Consider the following 25,471-nt stretch of genomic DNA (forward strand, 5'->3'; position numbering starts at 1 on the left):
TGAATTAGGTAAAATCAACCATTTGCTATTAATGAAAATTAATGACAGCTCACTATTTGAGTTAATTCTTTGTACCTTTGTTGATGGTAGATTCTATGTCTATGATTACACATTAAAGGATCATAAAAGTAGTGCAGGCCCCACATCTTTGTCATACCTGCAGGTTTGTCTTGTGTTATTTCTGATGGTTAATTCAGAAATTAGGCAAAATCAGGTGAACCTTTCCAGTGGTAGTAGTATAAGCACAGCAACCCAAAATAATATTTACATCTTCTGTACTTTAAGGCCATCAAATCATTCATACCCTGAACACTACATGAAGCATCTTAGAAAGGTAACATCAGGTACTTCTGGCTTTTGTTTCCAACCTTTGAGATACACTATGGACAAAGGTCGTGGGGCACCTACATGTTATTGCTAGTCATGGAAACTCATGCCATTAAGTTCCTGGCGCACAGTTTTTGTGCTGATAATAATGCCAAAGGAGGTTCAGAGTTAATAGTTTCTGTTGCCAAGTCAGACAACACCAGCTGCCTGAAGCAACAGCAGGTGAAACTGTTAAACTTACAGTTTGTAGACAAATATGACAGACCTTACAAAACTGTGGCATGCAGCACACTCAAAACACACAAAATATCAGTATAAAAACAATAGAATTTAATGTGCAAGTCATTAACTTCACTTTGACACCCCTGAAAAAGTTATTACACAAGCATTTTGCAGCCTGACTTCCAAACTCCTAATTTGACTCTATAAAGAGGAGGATTACAAAAACCCCACTGTATCCAGACGTCACTCTGAATACCCTTTGGAGGAGCCCACTCTTAATGAGTCAGCTCAATAGTCTTGATTGACAAAAGAGAAGCAGTCTAGCAGCAGCATTAACTGGAATCAAGCACATTTAGCATAGTCAATTTTAAAACATCTGTACACATACAGCACAGTGATATTAAAAAGGGGAAAAAGGGGGGGAAAAAGGCACAACGGCCACATCAAGTGATTTATCATCAATGATCCAAATTCTGAACTGGTCTGTACAAAAATATACATACAGTATCTGTGCAGAGAACAGGCTCACCAAGACGTACACAACATTGCACAATAAAACTACCCAAGTGTTCAACAACATCTGGACCCGTTTCCCCACACTGGAGACCAGATACACCTTTTTGGACATGCCGTAATAAAATTAAAAGCTTTCTTCACTCAGTTTGGCTACAATAGAACATCCAACACCTGCTGGATTTCTCAGGGTGGCTCGTGGACAGTCTCGTGCTGGGGATCATTTTAATGCAGGTTAGCAGAAGGCACTTAATGCAGGATGCAGCGGCCGCGTCTGGCGGTGAATCCCAGGCGCTGCAGGCCTGGTCCTCACCGACTCACAGCACAGCCACAACCAGGAGTCCAACCTTTCCTTTTGTCTCCCTCACACTTTAAGGCAATGCTCCCATCTGAGCTGGATCCACCTGGCTCTAGTCTAGTTCACACTGGTTTGTTGTCCAGTATAGGAGGATTTGTCAGTGGGGTCACCTCAGGCTGATTGGATTCTCTTTGCCTGAGAGTTGATTCTGAGGTCTGACTGTGTGAGTCAGTCTGTGTGGACGGTGCTGGCTCTGCCGGCTGCACTGTCTGAACCGGGATATGTGACAATATGGGCTCCGGTGCTGATGAGGGCACTGATTCAGCAGCTGCTGTGTGACACACCTGCTCCGGCAGTGACAAATGTGTAGACTCCTGGGGTGGTGAGGAAGCTGTGGATGTGTGTGTTGGCAGGTGTTGAGTGCATGGCTCATTATGTCTTTGCGGCCCATGGTGAGCTAACTGGGCCTGTGTCTTAGCAAGCTGTTCTGCAGAGCAGTAGTAAGGCAGGAATGGTCTCTCAGGCGCGCAGGTCCGCATGGCCAAGTAGGTGTGCATCAGTAGGTGGGGAAAGCGGGAGGTGAAATAGGAGACAAAGTCATCGGGGATGGAGCCCAGAGTCTCCTGGACCTCAGTGGGTAACTCTCGATAATGGTGTTTCTGTTGAAGTAAGGTCAGCCATGAATGTGACGGTGGCAAAACAGGCTCACTTTAGCACAAAGCTGTTTGTTATAAAGGAAAAACTCTTACCTTGTTTCTCATTGCACGCAGCAGGTCTCTGACTGACCCGCCCTTATAGGAGCGAAACTTCCTCAGATCTGCCACACAAGGAAAACTCAGAGCTCAGGCATCGATCATAAAAATGAATTCTAAACACAGAATCAGTACAAAGAAAGTCCTGAAACTAGTGAAGCTGTAGCTTGAACTGAGCATGGTTCCAAGTGTCTCTTGTATTTAAAAACATGTAGAAAGGTATGTGTACCATTTCATCTTTATTAAATGTGAATCCTTTGTTATCTACATCATCTCTGGATTAATCATTAATATCTGTTCCAAATCTTTTATAAGTCAATAAAAATGAGCGCAGAGTCCATGGAGAATCTGTTGTTGTGATACTGGGTCAAATGGCGCTGTTGACAGGAAGTAGCATGCTTAATTAACCACATGCTCAAATGTTTTCTGGCAGCAGGATGCTGCATGCAACTGAACATACAGTGAGGCACTTAAACAAGTTGTAAGATGAACTGGTACAAGTGTCACTGTGTAACGTGTAATACTGTCAAGTCTAATTTCACACAACAAACAAGAAGAACGTTTTACAAAAAGAGGCTTCAGGAGTTTGTGCACAGTCAGTCTCATACCGGTCTGCAGTGGCACTGTGATGTGCTCTCTCCAGTCACCCTTGACAACAGTCCTCCCCCCTCTCTCCAGCTGTCTCACAATTGGTCCGTCCAGCGGTTCCTTTTCTATCCTGTCACTCACATCCTGAAAACAACCAAAAACAAAAAACACCCGGTGAATATAATATGGCAGGCAGTCTGGAATGTTGTTCTCAATGACAATATTATTGCATTATTTAAATAAAAAAATGTATTGTAGAAGTTAATATCACAGTAATCAAAAGCACTTGTTTTTAAATTTATACAGAAGCTTATTATTAAAAAGGGAAGCTGAACATACTCTACACCAGGGGTGTCAAACTCAATTGCACAGGGGGCCAAACCTCAAGGCACACTTTAGGTCGCCAGACAAGATAAACATTTATTGAACACACTAAAACAGTGTTTTTTTAAACATAAATATGAATAAAAACAGACAGGTATACAATTCCAGAATAAACTTAAAAAAATAAACTTTAACTTTAAATATTTTTATAAAAATATATCCTGTCAAAATTATGCAAGCTAGAAATATGAACATGCTGCCAAAACCAGAAAAAAGAAATGAAAACATACACAAGGTTCGAGCCGCATGTAGACGGAGCTGAGCATTGCTTCAGGAATGGAACTAATAAACCCGGCGGGTCGTACTTTCCCTCGAGTGTCCCATTAGAATGTAGCTCCATCTGAATCTGCACAGGTGCAGTTTCAACTGTAAATTCTCTTTTTGTGCTTCAAAGTCACCAAAGCGCCGTGCGCTCAGTTTATCAGCAAAGTGCGCATTTGGGAACACTGTTGCACTGACTTGGTTCAACATTACTTGGCAACAGGGAAAGTGAGGCAAGTTGCACTGGTGCATTTGTGACAGCTTCACCGCATCATACATGCCATGTCCATGAACTGAGATTTCCTTGCTGAGCTCCAAAACTATTGAGAATTTTTCCCCAACTCAGCCAACGGACCTCTGTATGATAAGGAATGTCGGCAAACTCTGAATCTAAACATAAAAGACTGAAATTGACGGTGATTTAAACCTTTAGATTGGATCAAATTTACGGTTTGCATCACGGTGATCATTACATGCTCCATTTTAGGACTTTACCACACAGCCTTTCCTGGTGTCTGATGCAGTGATATGCTGTTAACTCGCCGGTACAGTTCTCCTGCATCTGTACTGCATCCTGCTGACTAGTCCGCTTTTTTCACCGCACAACACCGGCGCTCCATCTTTTGTAAGTCCAACAAGTTTGTCTCAGGGCAGTTTCGTGTCGGTTACACTCTGACATAAGTCTCTGCTCAGGCTCACATTTGCCAAAATCTGCGTTTTGTCTGGACACAAGACGTCGCACACCTTCATCATGCAGCTCTTCAGAGTGGTACCGCGCTGATTTGGCTTTTTCCTCTGCTACAATAAAACTTGCTTTCACAACAGCTTCACTTTGTGATTTTGCTCTGGTGACAAACGTCTGCTGAAATGTCAGATTCTTCTTTAGCTCTTCTACTTTCTGTAGTTTCTGCATTTAGGTTTTTCAGCTCATCCTGATGTTTTGTCTCGTAGTGCAGTCTTAAATTAAATTCCTTAATTACAGCCACATTAGCTCCACTAATAAGACACACGGATTTACCGGCAATGTCTGTAAACATATATTCAGCCTCCCACCGGTGCTGAAAGGCTCCGTTCAGAATCAACTTTTCTCTCCACCATTGTGAGCGGCTAGCTTCACAATAACAGAAGTTTGACTTGATTGACGCGAGAATGTTCCCAGCTAGCCTAGCGTTCAACAAAGAGGCTGCAGCGCTGCATTATGGGATCTGTAGTTTGGGTGTTATTAGCGCCTTATATCGCCGGGCCATGCATAACAATAATAATAAATCTATATAAAATGATCTCGCGGGCCGGATATAAATGTCCGCCAGGCCAGATGTGGCCCGCGGGCCTTGAGTTTGACACATGTGCTCTACACCATTTAGAACATTTTAAGGAAGTTCAGGGTCTATACACAGACTAGTCTGCAGTACCACTGTATACTGGCAAGGTTTACACCACATCAGGAACAGTGTCAGAGGAGTCGTTTTTACAACATGCAGTGAAATTTACCAGGTAGGGTAAAAACAAGAGTAACCTGAAAGAACTGCAGCTCCTTCTCCAGGCTCCAGAAGAAAGGGTGCTTAAGAACGCTTTCAGCCGAAGGCCTCCGGTGGGGATCCATGCTCAGCATCTGCTCTATTAGATCTCTGGCTACAATGTCACCTGGCAAGACATAAACATAGCAGTTCTGACAATGTGCCACACCTCTTAACACATACAATTACAAAGACACACACACAAAAAACAAAACAACAACAACAACTCTTTTCAAAGACACTTCTGTGGCTTAAATATTGCATCTTTTGCTCCTCTTTCTAACTTTCTGTTTTGTCCAAAATTTGAATATGAATCTCCTTAAACGTGTATTTCTTTTTACTTTCAGTGATATGTTTCGGCTATGTTGTCAAGTTTGTATCTGTTTGTTTTTTCTCGTCCGAATGAACCAGTTCTTGTCTGCAGGTCTGAAGTCCATCAGGATGTGCTGTTTAAAGAAACCTTTCCATGACTGAGAGGACTATGTGGACACACTGGGAAAATCTTCAAAGGTTTAAATTAATTTGCCTTAAAATGAGAAACCCCAAAGTCCTCAAACAACACAATCATCTGACTTAACCTGCATTACTTTTACCAAAACCAGAAGCTGAATCCTCACCATGTTTGTCATTCTGCAGATGGTCCAGGCTGTACGAGCCCAGTAGGATGTTTGCTTGCCTCTGCAGTGATTTGCCAAAAGGATGGCTTCCCTGGGACACAACGTAGTAGAAGACACAACCAGCAGAGAAAATATCAACTGCGCAGGTCTACAAGGGACAGAGAGGAAGAAAAGAGGAGGTCACAGCTGTGTATATAATGAAACAGAACCATAACCACCAACATCATCATCAACAAGGTTTCTTCTGTTTACACAAATTATCCAGCATGTAGGCTAACACCAATTTAAAAGCATTGTTGCAACATATATATTAGTATTATTGTTATTAATCCTGGATTGGGCTCTGCAATCCTTTGAAAAAATTTTCACCTTACTCTCAAAAGCATCCACTTCAAATATCAAGTATTAGCTAAACTTGCATTGGTTGGAAGTTTTATTTCCCCAATAGAAACAGTAAGAGTTGACCTTGCAGTAATAATTACAGAGCTGCAGAACTACCACCAACTCACCGGGTTGTCTTTGCAGTCCTCGCTGAGGACCTCTGGAGCGATCCAGCCTTCAGTGCCGGGCACCCCAGACCTCCTACTGAAACTGTGGCGGCCCACTGCGAGCTTCTTACACAGGCCGAAGTCTGAAATCATGGCGCGGACCCGACCGTGTGCATTGGGCATGGACACTAGAATATTGTGAGGTTTCAGGTCTCTGTGGACTGAAGAAAAAATACGAGGACAAAAAGAAAAAGACAGAAAGAGTTGTTTAGGCACACAAAAAACTTAATGACAATGAAAACAGGAACACTATTTTGTATTCAGTGATGGATACCAATGTTGAGGGAGTGCAGATGGGCCAGTCCAGACATGGTCTGCTGGAGAAGCATAACAGGCTCAAGTCCATGACGATTGAAATCCTTTCGTTCCACATACTAGAGAGATGAAGGACAGCCATTAGCACAATCAGAAACTTATAAGAGTTTTGTGAAAAGTTGACACTTTTTGCGAAATTATTTTTAACATAGGAAGTCCTTTATTGTGCTTGTTGTGAGAAAGTGACAATGAAAACCATCCTGTGCTAGTCTTAAATTCAGACAACTACATGCAAATGACACAGGAATAAGGCACTTTTAAGGAAACCTAAAATCAGCTTCTCCATACTCCCAAAAAAGCCAGCGATTACCTCCTGAAGGGAGGCAGCGCACAGCTCAATGGCGATGTACTGGAACTGACGGTCCCTCTCCGTGCAGAAGTAGCGGATGACGTTTGGATGCTCATCAGACTCCCTCAGCAGCTGAACTTCTCGGTCTGCAAAGCTGAAGCACTCTGGGAGAATCCTCTTCACTGCAACTGGACGGTTGTCAAACTGACCCCTAGTGGAGAAATGGTAAAAATACAACATTGGTCATCAGCATTTTACAGTTTAAAAAACCACCACTGTGAATAACCACTAGCTGGTTAACTTACTTGTACACAATAGTCCCCTCAGCACCATGTCCCAGGACCTCTTTGGGATGGAAAGTTATGTTCCCCACTCTGACAACACTGGAGTCTGCCTCTGATAATACAAATGTTGGTCAGTGAAAGCTAGATTAAATCATTAAAGTGCTGAACAAGCCTAAAGAGTGTGGCTGCAATTTTTCCAGTCGTTACCTCCATCTTCGTGCTCATTGGCTGAGCTCCCCAGCTCAGACACAGACAAGTTGGAGTGGTTGGAGGCACGAGGGGTGACATTGGGGCTGCTGTGGTCTGAGCATTCGGAGCGAGTGCGTGCCACCTCCAGGTAGTCGCTCTCTAGAGTCAAACCCATGCCTACTTCTGCAGGTGGAAAAGGCTGCTGCCTCTGCAGCATCTCCAACCTCTCCTCCATCTGTCTCTGGAACTCCTGGTGCTGCAGCTGCTGCTGCTTGTGCATACTCTGTTAGAAGACAAATAATGTGTTAACGCTCTATGTCAACTGATTGGTAGCTGTGAGTGATGTGAACACAGCAGTTAAGTGTAAATGTGTGTTGTCACCTAGCAACTATTTTAGGTGACAATAACTGTTCATTCTGGTTTTGAACCAATGGTGAAAAGCAATTTAGTAGCAATCTGGAAATTAACAAATTCTCTAAAATCATCTATAATATTTCTCAGAAATTAATGTTTGAAAAGCCAGTGCACAATTTTAGAAGTTCTGAGAGATGCAAAAGCTAAAATTAAATCTTTAAAAGTGTGATCATAACCAAAAAACAAACTGATCAGGCTCCATTTCCTCTATTCTATAACCTCATTTTATATAAAATCGTTAACAGTAGCTCCACTTGAACTAGTTAGAAATGGGAAATATTAATTATGTATTACCATAATTTATTAAAAACTAATACAATGCTTTATCGCTAATCAATTTGAAACACTTTAGGTTTTTCTTCCTACTTCTTTCATAATAGTTTTTTTAAACCTCACAGTTAATCTTAAATGATCAACAGCTCAATGGAAGGCTGTAACTGACTTACTTTGGGGTATGTAATCACAAAGGCAACCCAGCCAGCCAGGAGGAATGTGGAGAAGATGATGGTAGCCATGTCTTTAAGCATCGAATCCACCGGGGCCTCTGGGCGCACAGCGCGGCCACCAGTCCCAGGTTCTTGGATAGACGTCTCAGGGACAGCTGAAGGGGGCCCATCATCCATACCGCTGTCATTAACCTTCTACATGAAGGCAAAGAGACACAAAAATTAGGAAAAAGGCAGAAAAGCAAGAGTACATTTATTAAAATTCTGCATAAAACCTTAAAATAACTAATGGGTGACACACTGACAAACCTCCTCTACTTTCTTGTCAGTCGTTGGTGGGATGACGTTAGCTTGATGGCGTGGGAAGCTGTCGGGGAATTTTTCAAGAATCTTAGTGTGAGCTTCTGGAGGCGTCTCATGATGACCTGATAAACAAAGAATATTTTTAAAATATCACTACTGTCATCATTATCATTAGGAAACTCATGAACATTCACCTAGAAACCAGTTTCAACTGTTATAATTTTCTGCCTGTGTTTCAATGCAAAGAAAAGCCTATAGTGGGTCCACAATGTATCCAGCAGAGGGCAGTGTCGGCTCAAAATCTTCACTGAAAGAACACGGGATCATTTAAGGTCCTGAACTGTGTGAAACCTGTGTGCAAAACCCACCAGCTTACACGCCTTAGCACATAAACAAAAGGTGTGATACCCGCTTCCTGATTGCATCAAGAAAATAAAATAAAACAAGCTAGTAGGTTAGACCTAATATTACTGTCTGGTTTCTATACTGGCGTAGTACCTATAAGAAGCAGGTAGTTCCTCATAAAGTTGACCTGGTTCCGCTCACGGAGCGCAGCGTTGAACTTCACGCTGGTGCTGGGTGTGATGACACACTCCTTGTCTTCTTCCGACTCCTGGCTATCCGGGCCCTCCAGCATGGGGAATGTGCTGCCACGAGGCTAAACATACACAAACACAAATACAAACATTTAAGCGAGTCAGAGTAATCAAGCAGATTCCTCATGGGCTTCTTGTGTAAGCCCAAGAGTACAGTAATGTTACGGAGTCAAGGCCTGTGAGTCAAAATGACCTGAGCTGAGGCAAGCTAAGACAAAACATGGGCATGATGTACCCACACAAGCTTTTTAACATTCCTTCCAAAAAACCACTCACTACAATGAAGACAGATTAAAAAACCCTGACACAGAGAGATCACCTTTTAGGATGGTTGACTGATGTTTTGCTCTGTCATGCACAACTTGTGTTTTACTGAAATGAACACAGAAATGCAGCCATCACTCACCACCACAGTGACTCCATCGTGCACCAAGGAGGGAGAAGCATACAGACTGGTCGAGTATTTGCCCACATACAAAGTAGCCCTGTAAAACAAATAGCAGAGTCAAAATAAAGCAACCTAACAACAGAATCTACACACCATGAAAAATTTAAAACCACTTCCAAAAAATAAAAAAAAACAAGTTCCCTGAAATCACCTCTCTATACAGGCGAAACTTTCACAGAGGATCTAGGTACTGAAACCCGTTGAATGTTTTTCATCAGCAGGTGTTGATGCAAGACGTAAAAATATACAAGAGTGCGAAACAAGAGCTGAAACTAGAGGCTTGTAATACACAATTGGCCTTTAGGTTAGCGAGGAGGCTTCTGGTATAACCCTGGGTTTTCAGGGATTTGGAGGCGGGTCACTTGTTTCTGTGGTACGTTAGTTACTCTGCAGATTTAACCGGCTCTGGAGCAAGTTGTGTTTAAGCTAAAAGAACAGTGCATGTAAAATCATTGCCAAACAATTAGTTATCTTTTTTTTTTAAAAAGTAGAAAATAGAACATCATGGTCTAAACCAGGGATGTCAAACTCATTTTACATCAAAGGCCACATACAGAACACTTTGATCTTAAGTGAGCCGGGTCAGTGAAACTCCCCTTTATGTCAGTGTAAAGACGTTACACAACCTGTTAATGCACCAAAGTACTTGAGACAGTGAGACAGTAAACAAGCCTGCATACTATTTGAATTATATTTTTGTATTTCTACTTTACTTGCCCCTAAATGTTTAACATGAGTTTAACAATAGCAGGGTTGCAGCAGAAAGAATGAGGCTGAAACTATCTAGATCTACTTTTGTCTTAATGATGTCACACTGATACGGCAGTTATTTGTAAACTGCTCACTTTTCAGATGATTTGTTTTTCTTGTGAATAATGTTCAGCTCAGCCGTTGCAACAGGTTATCTGGGACCAACACTGATACTATGTGGACGTGCTCGCAGCTAGATTTGGAAAACCTGGGTTGACCTCCAGAGTTGATAACCACCGTTGTGTGATTGCCATTTTGCTTGTGGTAAATGATGATGTAAATGGTCTGCATTTACGTAACACTTTTAGTCTAACAAAGCCCCATAAAAGTCGTTTTAACTACAAAGCACATTTACATGCTGGTAACAAATCAGGGCAAGCTGGAGATCCAACACCCAGTTCTTTGATTAGTGGACAGTTGCACTTCTGGGTATGTTTAAATTGCTTCATAGTACAGGCCTCGGGCCTTCTGGCAGCCACTTAGATATTGCGTGTCTCGACTCAAACAGTACGCAATCAAAGGCTGGATAAATAAAAGTATATTTTGATTCCACCCTCTTAGTGTGATTCACACAAAATGCTGAAACATGCCTGAGAGAACTCTTAGCCAATGCTTGTTTCCAGAAACTGAATGAATCAGTTTGGCTCTAACAATATTCAGAAAGAAACAATTCTGACCTCCAGGAAGCAGCATGCAATATCCACTTTAGCAGTGAAGCATACAAAAGCATAATTTACATGAATTTGTTCTTGGGCTTCTTCTCCTTAGGAAATGGGTATTTCCACTGCGTGATGCGGCCGACCTCTCCAGACATGAAAGTGAGGTAACGTAGGGTCTCCACGGCCACGTTAGTATGGGCCACTTTGCGGAGGCCCTCGCGCTGCCAGATATACATGGCCACCACCGGAGAGTTATAGTTCTGGACCCACTGGACATCTCCAGATTCGCTGTCCACGGTCACCACAAGGCCGTCGCCATTGGACACAAAATGAGCCATCTCTGAGGAAGACAAAAAAAAGAAAAAAGCAGACGTGTTATAGTCAGTCTGTTGGAAACTAAAGCTATAAAACACACAGACGTTCCAAGGATCTTACTGTATTTGGTGTCATCGTCAGGGAGGGTGGAGGCGTAGTCGGAGTAGGTGGCATTCCAGCGCAGCTCTCTGCTCTTGGTGTCATACATGGTGATGGTATACTCTAACGGAGAAATGAACAGCAGGGATATGTTCACAAAAGGAAGACATTTTTGTGCTTATACAAATCAAAAAGAAAATATTCACAAATCAAATATGCCAAGCTGCCTGCTGTGATGACCACTTTTGACAGGGATGCAGTTTAAAGTATTTTTACAGATTTCTTAAGTAACCTACTAAAAGCCTTTTTTTAACCAATTTCAGGTGGTAAGAAAGATGTCAAGCGGTGTTCAACTTCCTCTGCAACAATGGGAATGTAAAGAAAGAAAAGTCAGCTTATATGCTGTGTTTACAAATTAAGTTTTGACTTCACACCATGTTCAGGATTAATGGCGGTTATCAAAATCGCACACACTGAGATGCCTAGATGTTCTCCAGGTTTAGCTAGAGGTGGTGACTGGGGGGAGGGAGGTGTGGGCTTCTCTGCTTAGGTTGCTACCCCCACAACCAAGTCCTAGATAAGTAGGAGATGATGGATGGGTGGATGAGATTTGCAGGACTCTAGTTCCATGTCTGCAGTTATAGTTAGAGCTAAAGCTTTCATGCTCCTGCAAATGTGCCCGTCTGTGTATAAAATTCAGATGGAGGGGAGAGAGGGGGTTTTCACACACCCCCAGACGTACTAATTTGCACTCCTCCAGCTTGGATTGGGGTGGAATAGAGCAGGGAGAAACAGCAGAGCTCACCAGGAATGGGAGAACTGCATGAAAAGCATAGACAGTGACTGCAGTGACACTTTTCATTGTTATTAACACTGTTTCACATCAGCTTTTTTTATGTTGTAACTTTACTCTTCTCAGCCTGCTGGCTCACAGACCAACAACAGTACAAACAAAGAGTGGCCCACAGACAGGTTGTACTACATATTTTGCGCACTGCACCCATCTCACAACAGAGCTCACTGTCGGCAGACAAGCACTAAAATGCCTACCTCTGCTGGAGCATAACATCCTGTTTAACCCAGACATTAAAGTCTGCAAGGGCAGATCAGGGGATGGCACTCTTTCAGGCGAGGTTGGAGATTGGATGAGTAAGAGGCAAACAATGGTTTGCAAACCGTCTGGGCTTACCAGAGTATGCAAGACAAATAAACTTAGTTGATTAAAATCAACAACTGAACAGGATGAACCACAGAGACTATTGTTGTGTCAGTTAACTGTGTTGCTGGGTTGGTTTTGCTTTTACCTGTGCGTCCCAGATAGAGAAGAGATGAAGAGGGGCAGAACATCTCAGCAAAGGATGAGGTCAGGGTTTGCTGTTTCTCACCAGTCAACAGATCCACCACATACCACAAGTCCTGCTTTTTACCTGTGTGAGAGCACATAACACAATTACTTACCAAGATTTCAACATTCAAACTGCTCCTTGCAAAAGCGATTTCATAATCACGTCCTACAAACCTGTTGTTGCATTTCATATTTACATATTCATAGGCGGGGTTTTATGTATCCAATCGTGACACTTTAATTCTCACTATTGCTTTATTTTACTACCACTGTGTGTGTCCGTCCTCAAAGAGGGCACCTTCTCATGAGGCTTTTCCAATTTTACTTCCTACTCTTCGTTTTGTCACACGGAAACAAAGGTGTAGCAGGAGAGAGTGCAAAACATCTAACGTATATTTGCCTCATGTAAAGAAAACTGTCCAAGGAAAACAATATGGATTTAAAGATTGACAGAAATGGGTGTTACCCATTCTGTAATTCAATAAGCAGCTTACGGACTCCTTGCCTCGCCTACTTTGTCAATGCAGGGTGTAGAAGCAATGCCAGTCATTGCTAGTTATAGATCAATACAAAAGCCATAATACAGAAAATGGCTTGATTGATTGACAGAAAGCAGACAAAGAGGGACGGTTGTTTGGCCCTGATAACTGCAAAATCTACTTTGCAAAAAATTCATACATGAACAAATTTAAGTAGTGAGAATTTGTAACACTCATCAGCTCCAATATGCTTTTTCTGGCTGCAGTGTCAGTTAAATGAAAGCAAATACTTCACTGATAATGACCACAGGGAGGCAAATGGCAGCCGCTTCTCTTTTAACAATGACACATAGTAACCACAGCAGATTACCTTTTCTGTGCTAACTGTTGCAAATTCAAAAGAGCAGAGGCAACGACAGCAGGCTGAGTGGAAAAGAAAACCACTGTGATATGAGGCCAGAACGTCACCAGCTCAGCTAGACAAGGTGATACACAGGACATGGACTGCACACAGCCACGAGAATAAAACACTGAGCTTAATCAAAAGTGTCCTAATCATTTTATTTATGAATGCACCTTACCCATGTAAAGGACTCCATCAGAACTGCGACAGGGAGAAGCTTGGACCAACTCAGGGATGGTGAAGGGTAATTTCTGTTTAAGGAAAATGAACGAACATTAGAAAACAATATTAATCTGCAATCCTAAAATAATATGGAATCTATGCATCCCCACAACTGCAAGTTAAAATGAGAGAGTATTACTTTTAGATACTTTTTCCCCTGAACAGAGAAGTGAGAAGTAAAGAGGGGGGGGGGCAAGATTATAGTGTGTGATAAGTTTGTTTCCTCTTACTGTGAGGCCTTCGTTGTTCTTCCCGCCTAGAGAGTACAGGCTGCCATCATTTGGGTCAGGCAGAAAGGCCGGCCTGGTGCAAAGAAGAAAAACGGCATCAGGATCATGGCTCAAGATGAGCTCAACAGATTGCCACGATTATTTGCATCCATCTTTTGACAGTTAAACACAATACACAAGGATGCGTGTGAACACAAAGATACTTACTCTGCTACATGCGTGGGGACCTGAAGAACTGGATCTGTGAAGCGAGACCAGAAGATGCTAGTCAGGAGTGACAAGAATATCAACCAACAATGAAAAGCACTGCCAGGAGCGGTTGAGTAAGAGGATGACATGAGCACTGATGACATTAAAATCGCAGAGGACACACAGTCCAAATGAACATGGATTCCCCCGTGGCAAACATCAAAGGCAAACAGTCATGTCAACAAACAGCTTTCAGTGAATAAATCAGACAAATAAACACCAACTGTTAAGGCACAAAATGTGATTGTAATTACAACTGTTATAATTTCCTCAGCTCATCCTGCAAACAGAATCTTTTTTTTTACTCCTGCCCTGCTAAGGAAACAGGCATTAAGAAGCTTTCAGGGCATTTCCCACCTGAAATTCTGCCAGTTTAGTAAATATTTCAAGCTCTTTGTATTACTACTAATGCAATCATTTGGACTATCTGGTGGAAAGCTGTTTAGTAGAGGTGAAAATTAGTTTCATATGAACATGACATGAAACAGAAGCATTCGTATCATTTAATCTGACAAAAACACAAATTGATGGTTCATTTTCAAAGAAACATTACTGCTGTCACCATTTCAGTCACTTTCTCATCACATCTTATTTTCCTTCCATGTCACACAAACAAACAAGCAGTTCCCTAAAAGAAGGGAAAATCCCTTTTAAAAAAAGAGAAAACACTAATACGGCCAGCCACTACAACGACTTTTAAAATACCAGTGTGCTTCCTTGACACACAACAGTCAAAATGTGAAGCCTCCATCTAAACAGGTTAAACACACACCTCCCTTACACTGTGAACATACAGGGTGTGGAACAGGTGGAGTTGATCTCTGTGGAAGCACCCAAAGGGGTCAACAATAGCAGGGTGTAAGCACAGATTATATGGAGGTGCTAAAGAACAGTACGAGCATTCATTCAATGTGGTTACAGAGGGTGTGGAGAAAACAATTTATTTTTCTGTGCTACATACAAGGATGTTACCCCCTGACCGGCTTTAATACAAGTATATGTTTACAAAGCCAACACGGAGTAATAAGCAAACAGTAAGGGGACATGTGCACGTGCAAGCATGTGGCTTGACTTGTACTGCCTTGGTGTAGATAAAAGACTCCTGCCTCCTTTTCGTTATGCAGGATTACAGTTGCCTGACAGACGCACAACAACAGGTGTGTGCAAAGCCTGGAACAAAACTGGTTACATTTATATTCAGTAGTTGTTCCAGAAAAACAGATGATGCGGAGGAGGGAGCTTCTGCCTCTCATTATTAATGATTGGGGTAGCTGACGGACTTACAGGCCCACATCTCTACTTTTACCAATCTTAAAAATGTCAGAAAAGTATCAGAAATGTATGTAGAAAACAGGGAAACTTTCTCACGTATTATGTCTCTTGAATGTTTTCCAATTATCCCTTCGTGTATCTTATCTACTACAACTCCCAAACATACAGTTCGTACATTAACATGGTAATCACTGCACACGGTGCATGTGCAGTACGGCAACGTTGCTTACCCCGGCCCACTCCGACCTTGATTACAGGCTATATTTTCCCCTCTCTCAGTTAATAATTAACCAGTTTTCATGCATAATGGAGCCTTTCAAAAGACTCTCTTCAAGTAGGGACTGAAAATAGGATTCAAGCCTAGAAAACACCACCTGTCAATAACTATTCTGACAATATAATTCATAGGTATAGATGTCTTTTAACTGCTTTTAGTTTGTTCACATGGTTCCAGTCATTACCAGTATAAATAAGCCCTAGACAGCATTACACCATTTTAATAAATTGGGTTTAAATATTGCCTAATATTCAATGTGATGTTACAATTAAATCCTAGTGTTAATATGTTGACAAAGTGCACAACCTTGCATTCATAAAAGAAGGAAAGAAAACACATAAGGAGTACTGCAAATCAACAGGCCAGTTTAACAAGGAAGCCAAGTATTATCTATGAAGTGTGCAATTCATGGATATTGTGTTTTTTGTCCCATCTTCCTCCCCCCACCCTCAAGCAGTCCTGGCAGATTGCTGCCTATCCCTGTGGTTTCTTCCTGCTAAAAGGGGTTTTTCCTTCCCACTGTTGCCAAGTGTTGGCATAAAAGGTGGTCATTTGATTGGCTCTCCAATATTACAGTCTTTTACCCTACAATATTTAAGCGCCTTGAGGCGACTGCTGTTCTGATTCGCTATATAAATAAAATAAAATTAAACTGAAACAAAATGACAAGAATAGTTGTCTGTAGCTCATTCTTTTTAAATTATTTTATTAAGTTTACGTCTTATTGTTGTTTTCTAAAACAGCTTACATGACATAAATAAAATGAGCTTGAGGCACCTCTCTGACACTTTCTTTATTCTTTTTCAAAAGCAGCAGGATACATTGTTTTTCCTGTGGCTGCTTGGAAAAAAAACCCAAAAAACCCAGGGCTTTAATGGGGCTGAACAGAGAAAAATACAAACAAAGACCTAAACCTGACTCCAGTCCTCTCCTCTTACCTTCTTTTAGAGTCCATTTAATAGAGCCTGATTTCTTGCTAACAGCATGCAGGTTTCCATCCAGGGTGGACACAAAGAGCAGGCTTTCAGGAAGCGACACTGTGCTGCCACTGCAAAGCCCCTACAAAGAGCACAAACACAAACAGCTCTTAATACAACAAGTTATGTATGGTTGATGCAAATAAAAATTATCACATTTGCAAAGTTAAAAAAAATAAAATAAAATAATCATAATCAGACACTAGGAAAGAACTGCAATCTCATTTGCAGTCAGACACTGGTTATCTGCACAGACGGCTGAAGCAAACGTTAGGAAAATGTTGAAATTGTTTACACTGCAAGACGAAGGCATCAGACGGAAGAAAATGTTACACCTTCAAAAAGATGCTTTCATCATCACCCTGCAATAACTAGCCTTTGCTAGAACTTGCATGGCAGTCATTTGCCCCAGGGAGTTTGCCACCCTTATGAAAATCAATGAACTTCAAATCAATACAGCAGAAGACGCAATAAGAAAGAAGCTGACAGGGTTGATGACAGGGGGAAGGTTACTGGATAAGCCCTTATGGCTTTTTCATGCATTTACATTGGTCCCACATGGAGCCAAGGAAGCTTTGCAAGCCAGTTTCACAAGCATGTGGGCTGTGGGCTACAACGGTTTGTGCTGTTGGTCCTTCAGCCAGTCGCAAAGGTAAAACATACAAACAGCTAAAGAGAAAACGGGTGTTACAAATAATAGAAAGTTTGTTCTGCACCCAATGCCTGTGTTTTTAATACAGTTTTTGATTATTTTTTTTATGGTTGTGGTGCGTTCCAAGAAAAAGTCTGAAGCCAGAATTTCCGAGTTCCCAGTCAAAGTTTGAATCTAGAAAGCCCCCTGAACTGATTTTCCGCTTGGAAAGTCGAAGAAGCCCCCAGAAACCCTGAGCTAACAATCCAACATGGCAACCCTGAACTTAAAACTGTAAAACTTTAAATCAGTACTGTTCTGTATTTGTGACTCATTAAATAAGCCATACACAGAGCACTGGCCAGGCTGTAGTGGTGTTTCAGCGCAACAGGACAAGGATTATACTGTATTGCGATCAATACCTGAATACCTTTGCCTTGATAAAAAAAAAAAAGCCTACAAGAAATCATGTTTTTGCTTTCCCCACACTGTCTGGAATGCACTAACCCATGAGTGCAGTCACTCCCAAGTTCTGAGATAACCGGAACGTAGCATTATTCACGACGAACCCCAAGGCCGCTGGCTTTTCTGTTCCGGCCAACTTTTTAACCAATCAGCATTGGGCCTACCACAGGATGCGCCATGAGTTTTTGAATGCAAACACAGTACAGCAATCTTACTCTTAATGCCCAATCAAGTCTTTAAGAGTGGCAGCAACACTTTTCTGGAACCAATTCACAGATTTCATAATTCATCAAGGACAGAATGATAGAATATCTTAACAAAAAAAACCAAATAAATAAAAACCATTTTTCTTGCCATTCAATCTTCACCACCACAGCCAAAGTTACTTAGTGAAAAGGTTATCAAACTGGGCCTTTGGCTGAGTTAATCTACTGTCATGCTGCCACGAAGTATGCAACTCGACTTTAGACTACATTTTGTCTGCTTTGCATGAGAAATGAAAACGGACCATTTGTCTAGAAATGATGAGGTTTGAAGCTTGTCTACTTGTCTACTGATTGTGGAAGCTGAAGTGCTCGTCAGCCAGACAAAAACTGCCAGAACTTATCAGTCAGAGCTGTGTGTGGGTTGGTGAGTCAGTTAGGGTGGAATATTACTTTATAGTACTATTTAAAAACACAAAATGTCTGATGTCAAACTAGAGCTGGGCGATAGAACGATAACGATATGTATCGCGATATAACTTTTTCTCGATAGAAAAATTAAACTATCGCGATAGACCTTGCCGCTCTTGTCCTCTTAAAAAAAAAAAAAAAGAGCAGCCAATCCAAATTACGTACCGCAGAGCCGAACCAATCACAGCCGCAGCGTCACGTCACGTGACTTGTTACGTACAGCACAAGTGCCAAGCTGCACATGTGTATTTGTTTGGGAAGCAGCCAGCCACCATACCGCCCGGGTAATGGAGGAAATGAGTGTGCCGACTAGAAAAATCAACCGAGCGTGACCGAAGGTTACCGAAGAGAAAACAGATGATGGTTCCAATGCCGGAGAGATTGTCGAACGGAAGAGCCATAGAAGTTCCGTAGTGTGAAGGTATTTCGGCTATTTCAAGTCTGACAAAAAACAGAGTAGCGTGCACTGTAAATTGTGCCGAAAGCAAGTCTGGAAATACAATAAACTGGTGCATGCGCTACGTCCACACGTACCCGGGTATTTTTGAAAACGCAGATTTTTCTATGCGTTTGCACCTTTCGTCCACACGTAAACGGCGTTTTTGGTCACTGAAAACGAAGATTTTTGAAAACTCCGTTTTTGCATTTACGTGTGGACTAGAAAAACGGAGAAAACGCAGCGTCAAAGGTGTGCGCATTTTTTGACGTCACACTGTGCGCCACGTTATTGTTTCAGTGAAATGAATTTCTACAATACTGTTACTGTTAATTCTACTCTCTGCAGTGTTTAAATGCTTACATATACACACAGTTACTCTCCCTCCACACATACGACTCGGTTCTGCTTCTATGCCCCAGCTTTGTTTACTTTTTCCCACCGAGGCTTCTAGACTTCTGATTGGCCAACATTTCTGCACGGTTAGGAATCTAGCTCCACCTGCTGCTTTGGCATGTTCATAGCAGCGTTTTCCTTCATTTCTCCCTTTATGTGTGGACGGGATTATTTTTTAAAACGAAAACGGAAAATCTCCGTTTTCAAAAATACCCGTGTACGTGTGGACGTAGCCTCAGTCTCTGACTGGAAGCGCTAATTCGTCATTCGGCTTTTGTCAGACTAAAGTAACTGTTAAAACTGTTTGAAAAGCTAAGCTATACAACAAGGAGAGATTGAGAATTTCCTTTTAGTGCTCAGTTTATTTGATATTGACAAAAGTTAGTCAATTTTGTCTGTTCTTCTGTAAAACAAACTAAGATTTATTTTTAGAATTAATATTTTGTTTCTAAGTGGAATTGACAATTTAGTCTGTTTCGTTTGTTCTATTTTGAAACTTAAACACTTTAGCGGCTGCCTTTTGTGTAGTTTGCAATATTTGCCTTTATTTATCTGAAAAAGTCTCATGTTCCTTAAGTACATCTACCCTGTTGAACTTATTATGGGAAATAAATATTTAAATAAAAACAAGCTGCTGATTATTTCACATTTTACTTGTGAGCAACGGCACATTTAAATCTTACAAATATAGTTATTTGGCTTATATCGTGATAGATATCGTTATTGCCTGAAATGAAAAAAACATATCGTGATATGAAAAAATCTTATATCGCCCAGCTCTATGTCAAACATACAGACTCCTGTCTTTCTGTCGAACTGATCTCCCAGTGCTGTATTGTGCACACTACAGGATGCAGTACCAGAGGTCAGTGCCCACTGGCTGAGGAGGCGGAGAAAGATGGTGACTGTAAGTGGTCGGGCTGTGTGCACTCAGAAAGCTGTGGCTGGAGAGAGCTGCATGTCACACTGACACTGATGATGTGTCAGAGTCTGCAGCAGCATTGAGGGTCATCGCTGCCTGATATCATACCGAACTGTTAACTCACCACCTATGCAGCTTTTTTTTTATCTGTATAACCTCTATCAGCAGCAGCTCAGCTTTTCTTTGAGTTTTTTTTTCTAAATAAACGTTATATACCATAATCCCAGATAAAATGAAAGCTAGAGGTAAGCCAAGCCTCCAAGAGCACAAAGGGAATCGTAAATTGACTTCAGGGATTTTTTTTGGTCACTCTACTTGAAAACAGATTTCGCAATGGATTAACTCAGAAGAGTGCTTCAACATCCCGCTGCACAGATGACTAGTAGGCTGACGAGCCATACGGGCACCTAATCCTTTCACAAACTTTTTCTCCTACTCAGAAATATGTGGCACAAGAACAGACATGGGTTCAGCACATGAAAGAAATAGCCAGTATACAAGGAGGAGATAAACCAGTACATACAAAGAGAAAATAAAGAGAAAGTAAAATGAAAGACTGCGCAGGGAAAACAACTGAACCCACAAAACCCATAACAGTGGCAAAGCAATCCAGCCCCATGACTTGGCTTATGCCAGAATTAACAACACTGTGGGTGAAGAGTGCTCCAGTCACCCACTAAGGAATGCTAGAAACTCCACTCTTGATAACCAAGTCGTGGGCACCTTTCAGTTTCTGGCAGGAAAAAACTCCAGTGGACGTGCTTGCCTCCCCACAGAAAAATGCACAAACCCAACCTGATCAGTCCTTCTACCGTGATAATTTGATGAGATAGATAAATAAATGAATAAATAAATATATATAAACAGCAGTGTATCCAACAGTTTATTTAACAGTTAACACCTCTGTATTGGTCTGTAATTACATCTCTAAAACCACTACTTGATTATGACACCGTTTTCAGCTTTCCGTGTGCTTCAAATATTATTAATACAGTTAAACAGCTAATAACAATGTTACTCAAGACTTTAACTGAAATTATTGCAACATAGAAATGAGAGAAGGACTGACTGTTATATACTGTAAAACGACTGGCAAATGCAGAGGAAATGCAGAGGAAACAGCAGATGCTACTCTGGCAGATTACGGGCTGTGGTGTCAGCACTATAAGGCAGTCAGATACAATAGCAGGTCATTACACAGCAATGCATAGTGCAATTTCTGGGTGGTTGAATGTCAGGTTGCTTTGGATTAGTACAGGATCTGACAGACTCGAGGCTGAGAGGGGGTCACCAGATCAACCTTGAGTCTTAACACTTTTCTGTTAATGATGACTACCATAAATATTCTTCAACCCAGGTTTCAAGTGTTGTCTTCGTGTACCAGCACTCAATTAAATTACTTCTACATTTCACAAAGATTACCATCTGGCACAGACAAGAGGCTCTCAGATAAGCACCGCTAGTGAAAGGGGAGAAACAAAGGAGTGTATTTCCCCACTTTTAAGAGTGAATAGAAAACGTAATACAGGCTACACTAGTGGGAAAGCACCAAATTACAGTTAAACTCCAAATTTTACCATGTTAAAACGCTCACTTCTTTCTTCCTGTGAGTCATTCTGCTCAAAAAATGGGAAGACACTAGCATGCTTTAATAGTCTGTGCAGAAACCAAGGCCAAACAAACCCTGAAAGTTTCACACTATCTACATAAAGAAACTGTGTCCTTCTACATTTGCCTACAAAACCCCTGCTGTAGTCTCACCTATCCTATACAAGCATTTGTGTCAACAATGTGCATCTGTGACAGTTCCCACTGGGTGCCGAACTCATGAGAAAAATCATAACTAATCCAGTTTTAGGCCCCCTGTAACCTTTACCAGCACTCTTGGTTTTGCAAACAAATAACTCTCCAAACATCTGCTAGCCTCCTAGTCTTGGACGCACACTGATATTCATCAGCTGGTGGATACAGTATTCAGCTTCAGGGACATCTGCTAGACAGCATCTGGCTGCTAGCCATGATTGAGCATGCGAGTTATAAAGCGCTGTATAAGTTAATGGTGAAATATTGGTGCACTCCCTCTCATTTCCTCATTCTTTTTTCTAAAAGAGAAATGTGAAGTTATTGCACAAGAGTGTTACATAATACTACAAGACTGAGGTGAAACCAAAACGATTGGCTTATTCTAAAGATCTTCTTTTCCTTCTGCAATGAGACCCAGCATGGCTTAAAGGCACACAGACTACAATGCTTATGGTATCCCTGTTAGCAGTCACTGAAGTGTCACGGTGCTTCACAGCCTGTTGCTTGCCAGACCAACCTGAACACGGGACTGGCTGTAACTGGCAGCTTTCCAGCTGAGTGTAAACAAAGCACTTTGATAGCATGTTACATGCATCACAACCCTCCATGTCTGATAAGATGCTGGAGTACATCACCAACCAACAGACAGGGGTTAAAACAGTTTGTTTTTGTTCTCATATTCTTTCTGCCAACCAAAGTACAGTACAACAAGAGGTTAGGAACAGACTGGGTTATACTGATAACTATTTCACCTCTCTGTTTGGGTTGATACACACCTCAAATACCTGGCGTATTAAGAGAAAGCATGGCCTGTTCGTTTTAGCGTCATCATGCTCATAATTTAGAGCAGCAGACCATGGAGAGACTATAAAAACATGTGTGCAGATGTAGTCATGTGTTTGGCTGTCTGAGTACAGGCTACTGCGACAGACAAGTATTTTCCTTTATTATCTGACCTCTCAGGCGATTATGTGATTACAGAGAAGCGCATTAAGGAGCCAAAGAACAATAAAGACTTTATAAAGCAGGGTTGATAAAGACAGTGAAGTATAACAGAAAATTATTTCGCTTCTTTCCCCCTTAAGTAAAAACCCTGAGAGAAGCTGTGCTGTGAAGCATGGGCTTTTGGATCACATACATAAGAGGGATGAGGGTTCTGTGAATATAAATTTTAGAAAATAAATAATAATAGAAGAGGAATAATGAAATTTGTGAATTGCATTAAGAGTTCACCAGTCAAAAACTACCTCCGCGTGGTAATTAATTTCTTGCTAAATTACCTCTGCCAGTCCTACCGATTAGCTTGTCTGCAGCAATAAGCTGTGTTTGCAGCTTGCTTTTGTGCAGGAAGCAAAAAAAAAAAAAAAAAAACCAAAAAAAAAAAAAAACCAACAACACAGGAACCAAGAAAAGAACATACTACATCTGATAAAATGACAAAAAAGGCTCTACAATGAAAATCACCCGACTACAGTCGCATGGGTGACAAAACATCAGACGTTAGTATTTTAGGATTAAGGACAGCCTGGTAATATCTCTAGACATAAAGGTTCTCCTCTGGAGCTGTGTAACAAAGACAGGTCTAAGAAGGTTTGAAGGACCTATGCTCCCCATGCGTTTGCTGCAAAGTGGAATATGTCACATGTTGGCCCACGATCAGGCACGCTCAGTCAAAGTGGAGTCAATCCACTCCTGTGATAAGACAGAGTAAGCTCGCAGCCTTTTATCCATTTTCTTTTAAAAACAAACCTTAATCTTGTCTCCATACTGAAAAAATAAGGATGAAAATAAAATGCTGTTCTTGTGAGCAATGGGTAAACTACAGCTGAGGACAAAAGTATTAAATATAGTGTTGTTATACACAGCCTGCAGAGTGTAAAGTGAGGCATTCGAAAAAACAAAAAGTGCATCTATAAACAAATATTATGTTTTGCTGAAACAGTTAGCAAGCTTTTAGTCAGAGACATCCTTCCCTCAGTGGAAAAAAAAAATCAGCTGACCTTAAAAACAGTGACAAGGAAAGAGATATATTCTCTGAAAATATCCAATTTATATCTACCACTCAGACACATGTTAGTCAGAATCTATAGATAGCCTATCATCCGTCACCCCCGCTACACCAACAGACCATCTTAACAGGCTAAGAGAGTAACCTGAGACATGATAGGGAATTATAAATCTAGTTTAACCTCCTGTTTAGCTGAAGTGGTTTAGTATCTGGGTACTGAAGGGTCTCTGCCTCCAGCCTTTTACTGTGAGATCTGGCTCATTTACAGGATGTTAGCAATACAGGATAGGTGAGGATGGGATTGGTGTTTGTGGATAATAGGGAGGGTCGCCATAGGGGTTTTGGTCAGAACTAAAAGAACGCCCAGATCCAATTACAGCTTTTCAAAGCTTTTGTGAGAACCATTTCTTTTGCAAAGAAGAAGAAGTTATTTGATACCAATACATCACTAGCACACGTACTAATTCATACATAATCCATCTCTTGCGTGCAGTTACTGAGTGCAGGTGTTTCTGCATGATGGCTTAATTTATGCACAATGTTATCCTTCGAGCTTAAGAAAACCAACAACAGAGGGAGCACATTTTCTGTAGCCACCTCTCATTACCTTGAACTGAGCTTGCAATTGTAATATCTCATCAATGTCTCCAGCGTTTGGAGAATGTTTATTCAAGCCATCACATTGTGGTGTCTGGTTTGTCACCTCTGCAGCTTAAATATCCTACAGCGATTACTGATGCTACTGATGTGGATGTGAAGGGACAGGATGTGTGCTGATGCTTGTAAAAGATACTGCGTATTAACTTATCACCAAGCCACAAAAACACTTAAAAATCCTGTTTTTGAAACAAGCAAACGAAGACGTCTAAACATGTAAATACAAAATTTCTCGTTTTCCGCAATAACTCAGATGTTTAACAAAAATGTTAATGTAAACATGTTTGCTTCTTTCGCTTGCGAAGCGGGTCTGAAGCGCTGAAAATGTAAAATTGGTGCCAGTAAAGTTCAATTTTAGAGCTTTTCAGCCAGGTAGCTAACATCTGTGTTAGCTCACTTCTGTAATGTTGGGGCAACACGAAGCACACAAACAGAGGCTTCAATGACACAACTTTAGCTCCCTGCGGTGACACCCGTGTAGTGAAAAATATCTGTCCACGTTTTGTTTATAACTGTAATTTTGCTGTTAGTGTCCTCCAAGTTTAGCTAGCTTAACCAGCTAGCTCTCTTACCTTTTGTGGGAGACCAGCGTAGCAAAGCAGGGCTAAAATGCACCACACCAGGGCCCGACTGCTCACTGTCCAGTCCATATTCTCTGGTCTCAAACCGGGATAGACAGCTGGGGAGGTCCGAGCGGCCGCAGACTACATAGAAACCGCTTTCTGGTTCGCAGACAGGTGTTATAAATAGTTTTGTAAATGTTGATACGTTAAAGGCATCGAGCCAGCCGCACTGGATGCGACGTTAAATGTGCTTCTTCCTGAAATGAAAACCGTGGGGGTTGGACTTTGGGATAGATATCCACACGAGTGGAGGAGGGGAAATGTCGAG

The 25,471-nt window shown here is 41.5% G+C and overlaps 1 protein-coding gene across 1 annotated transcript; it reads right to left on the bottom strand.

Moving 5' to 3' along the window:
* Positions 1-634: 634 nt before the first annotated feature.
* On the bottom strand, positions 635-25,423 carry ern1 (endoplasmic reticulum to nucleus signaling 1). The gene is made up of 22 exons (XM_086289141.1): positions 25,153-25,423; positions 16,550-16,670; positions 14,021-14,054; positions 13,814-13,886; positions 13,540-13,612; positions 12,439-12,561; positions 11,156-11,257; positions 10,799-11,060; positions 9,270-9,348; positions 8,766-8,925; positions 8,274-8,389; positions 7,965-8,159; positions 7,123-7,387; positions 6,937-7,027; positions 6,653-6,842; positions 6,302-6,401; positions 5,989-6,188; positions 5,480-5,627; positions 4,862-4,989; positions 2,721-2,844; positions 2,110-2,177; positions 635-2,019 (listed from the first exon to the last, which is right to left on the bottom strand). The coding sequence occupies exons 1-22, from the start codon at positions 25,228-25,230 to the stop codon at positions 1,483-1,485; spliced, it is 3,267 nt and encodes a 1,088-aa protein (XP_086145267.1). The 5' UTR covers positions 25,231-25,423; the 3' UTR covers positions 635-1,482.
* Positions 25,424-25,471: the final 48 nt, after the last annotated feature.

This window comes from Aulonocara sp. 'chitande type north' Nkhata Bay, linkage group LG4, assembly GCF_057382095.1.
Source record: "Aulonocara sp. 'chitande type north' Nkhata Bay isolate Kocher_YH1m ecotype deep benthic linkage group LG4, A_spYH_male_GT1.1, whole genome shotgun sequence".
Classification (NCBI taxonomy): domain Eukaryota; kingdom Metazoa; phylum Chordata; class Actinopteri; order Cichliformes; family Cichlidae; genus Aulonocara; species Aulonocara sp. 'chitande type north' Nkhata Bay.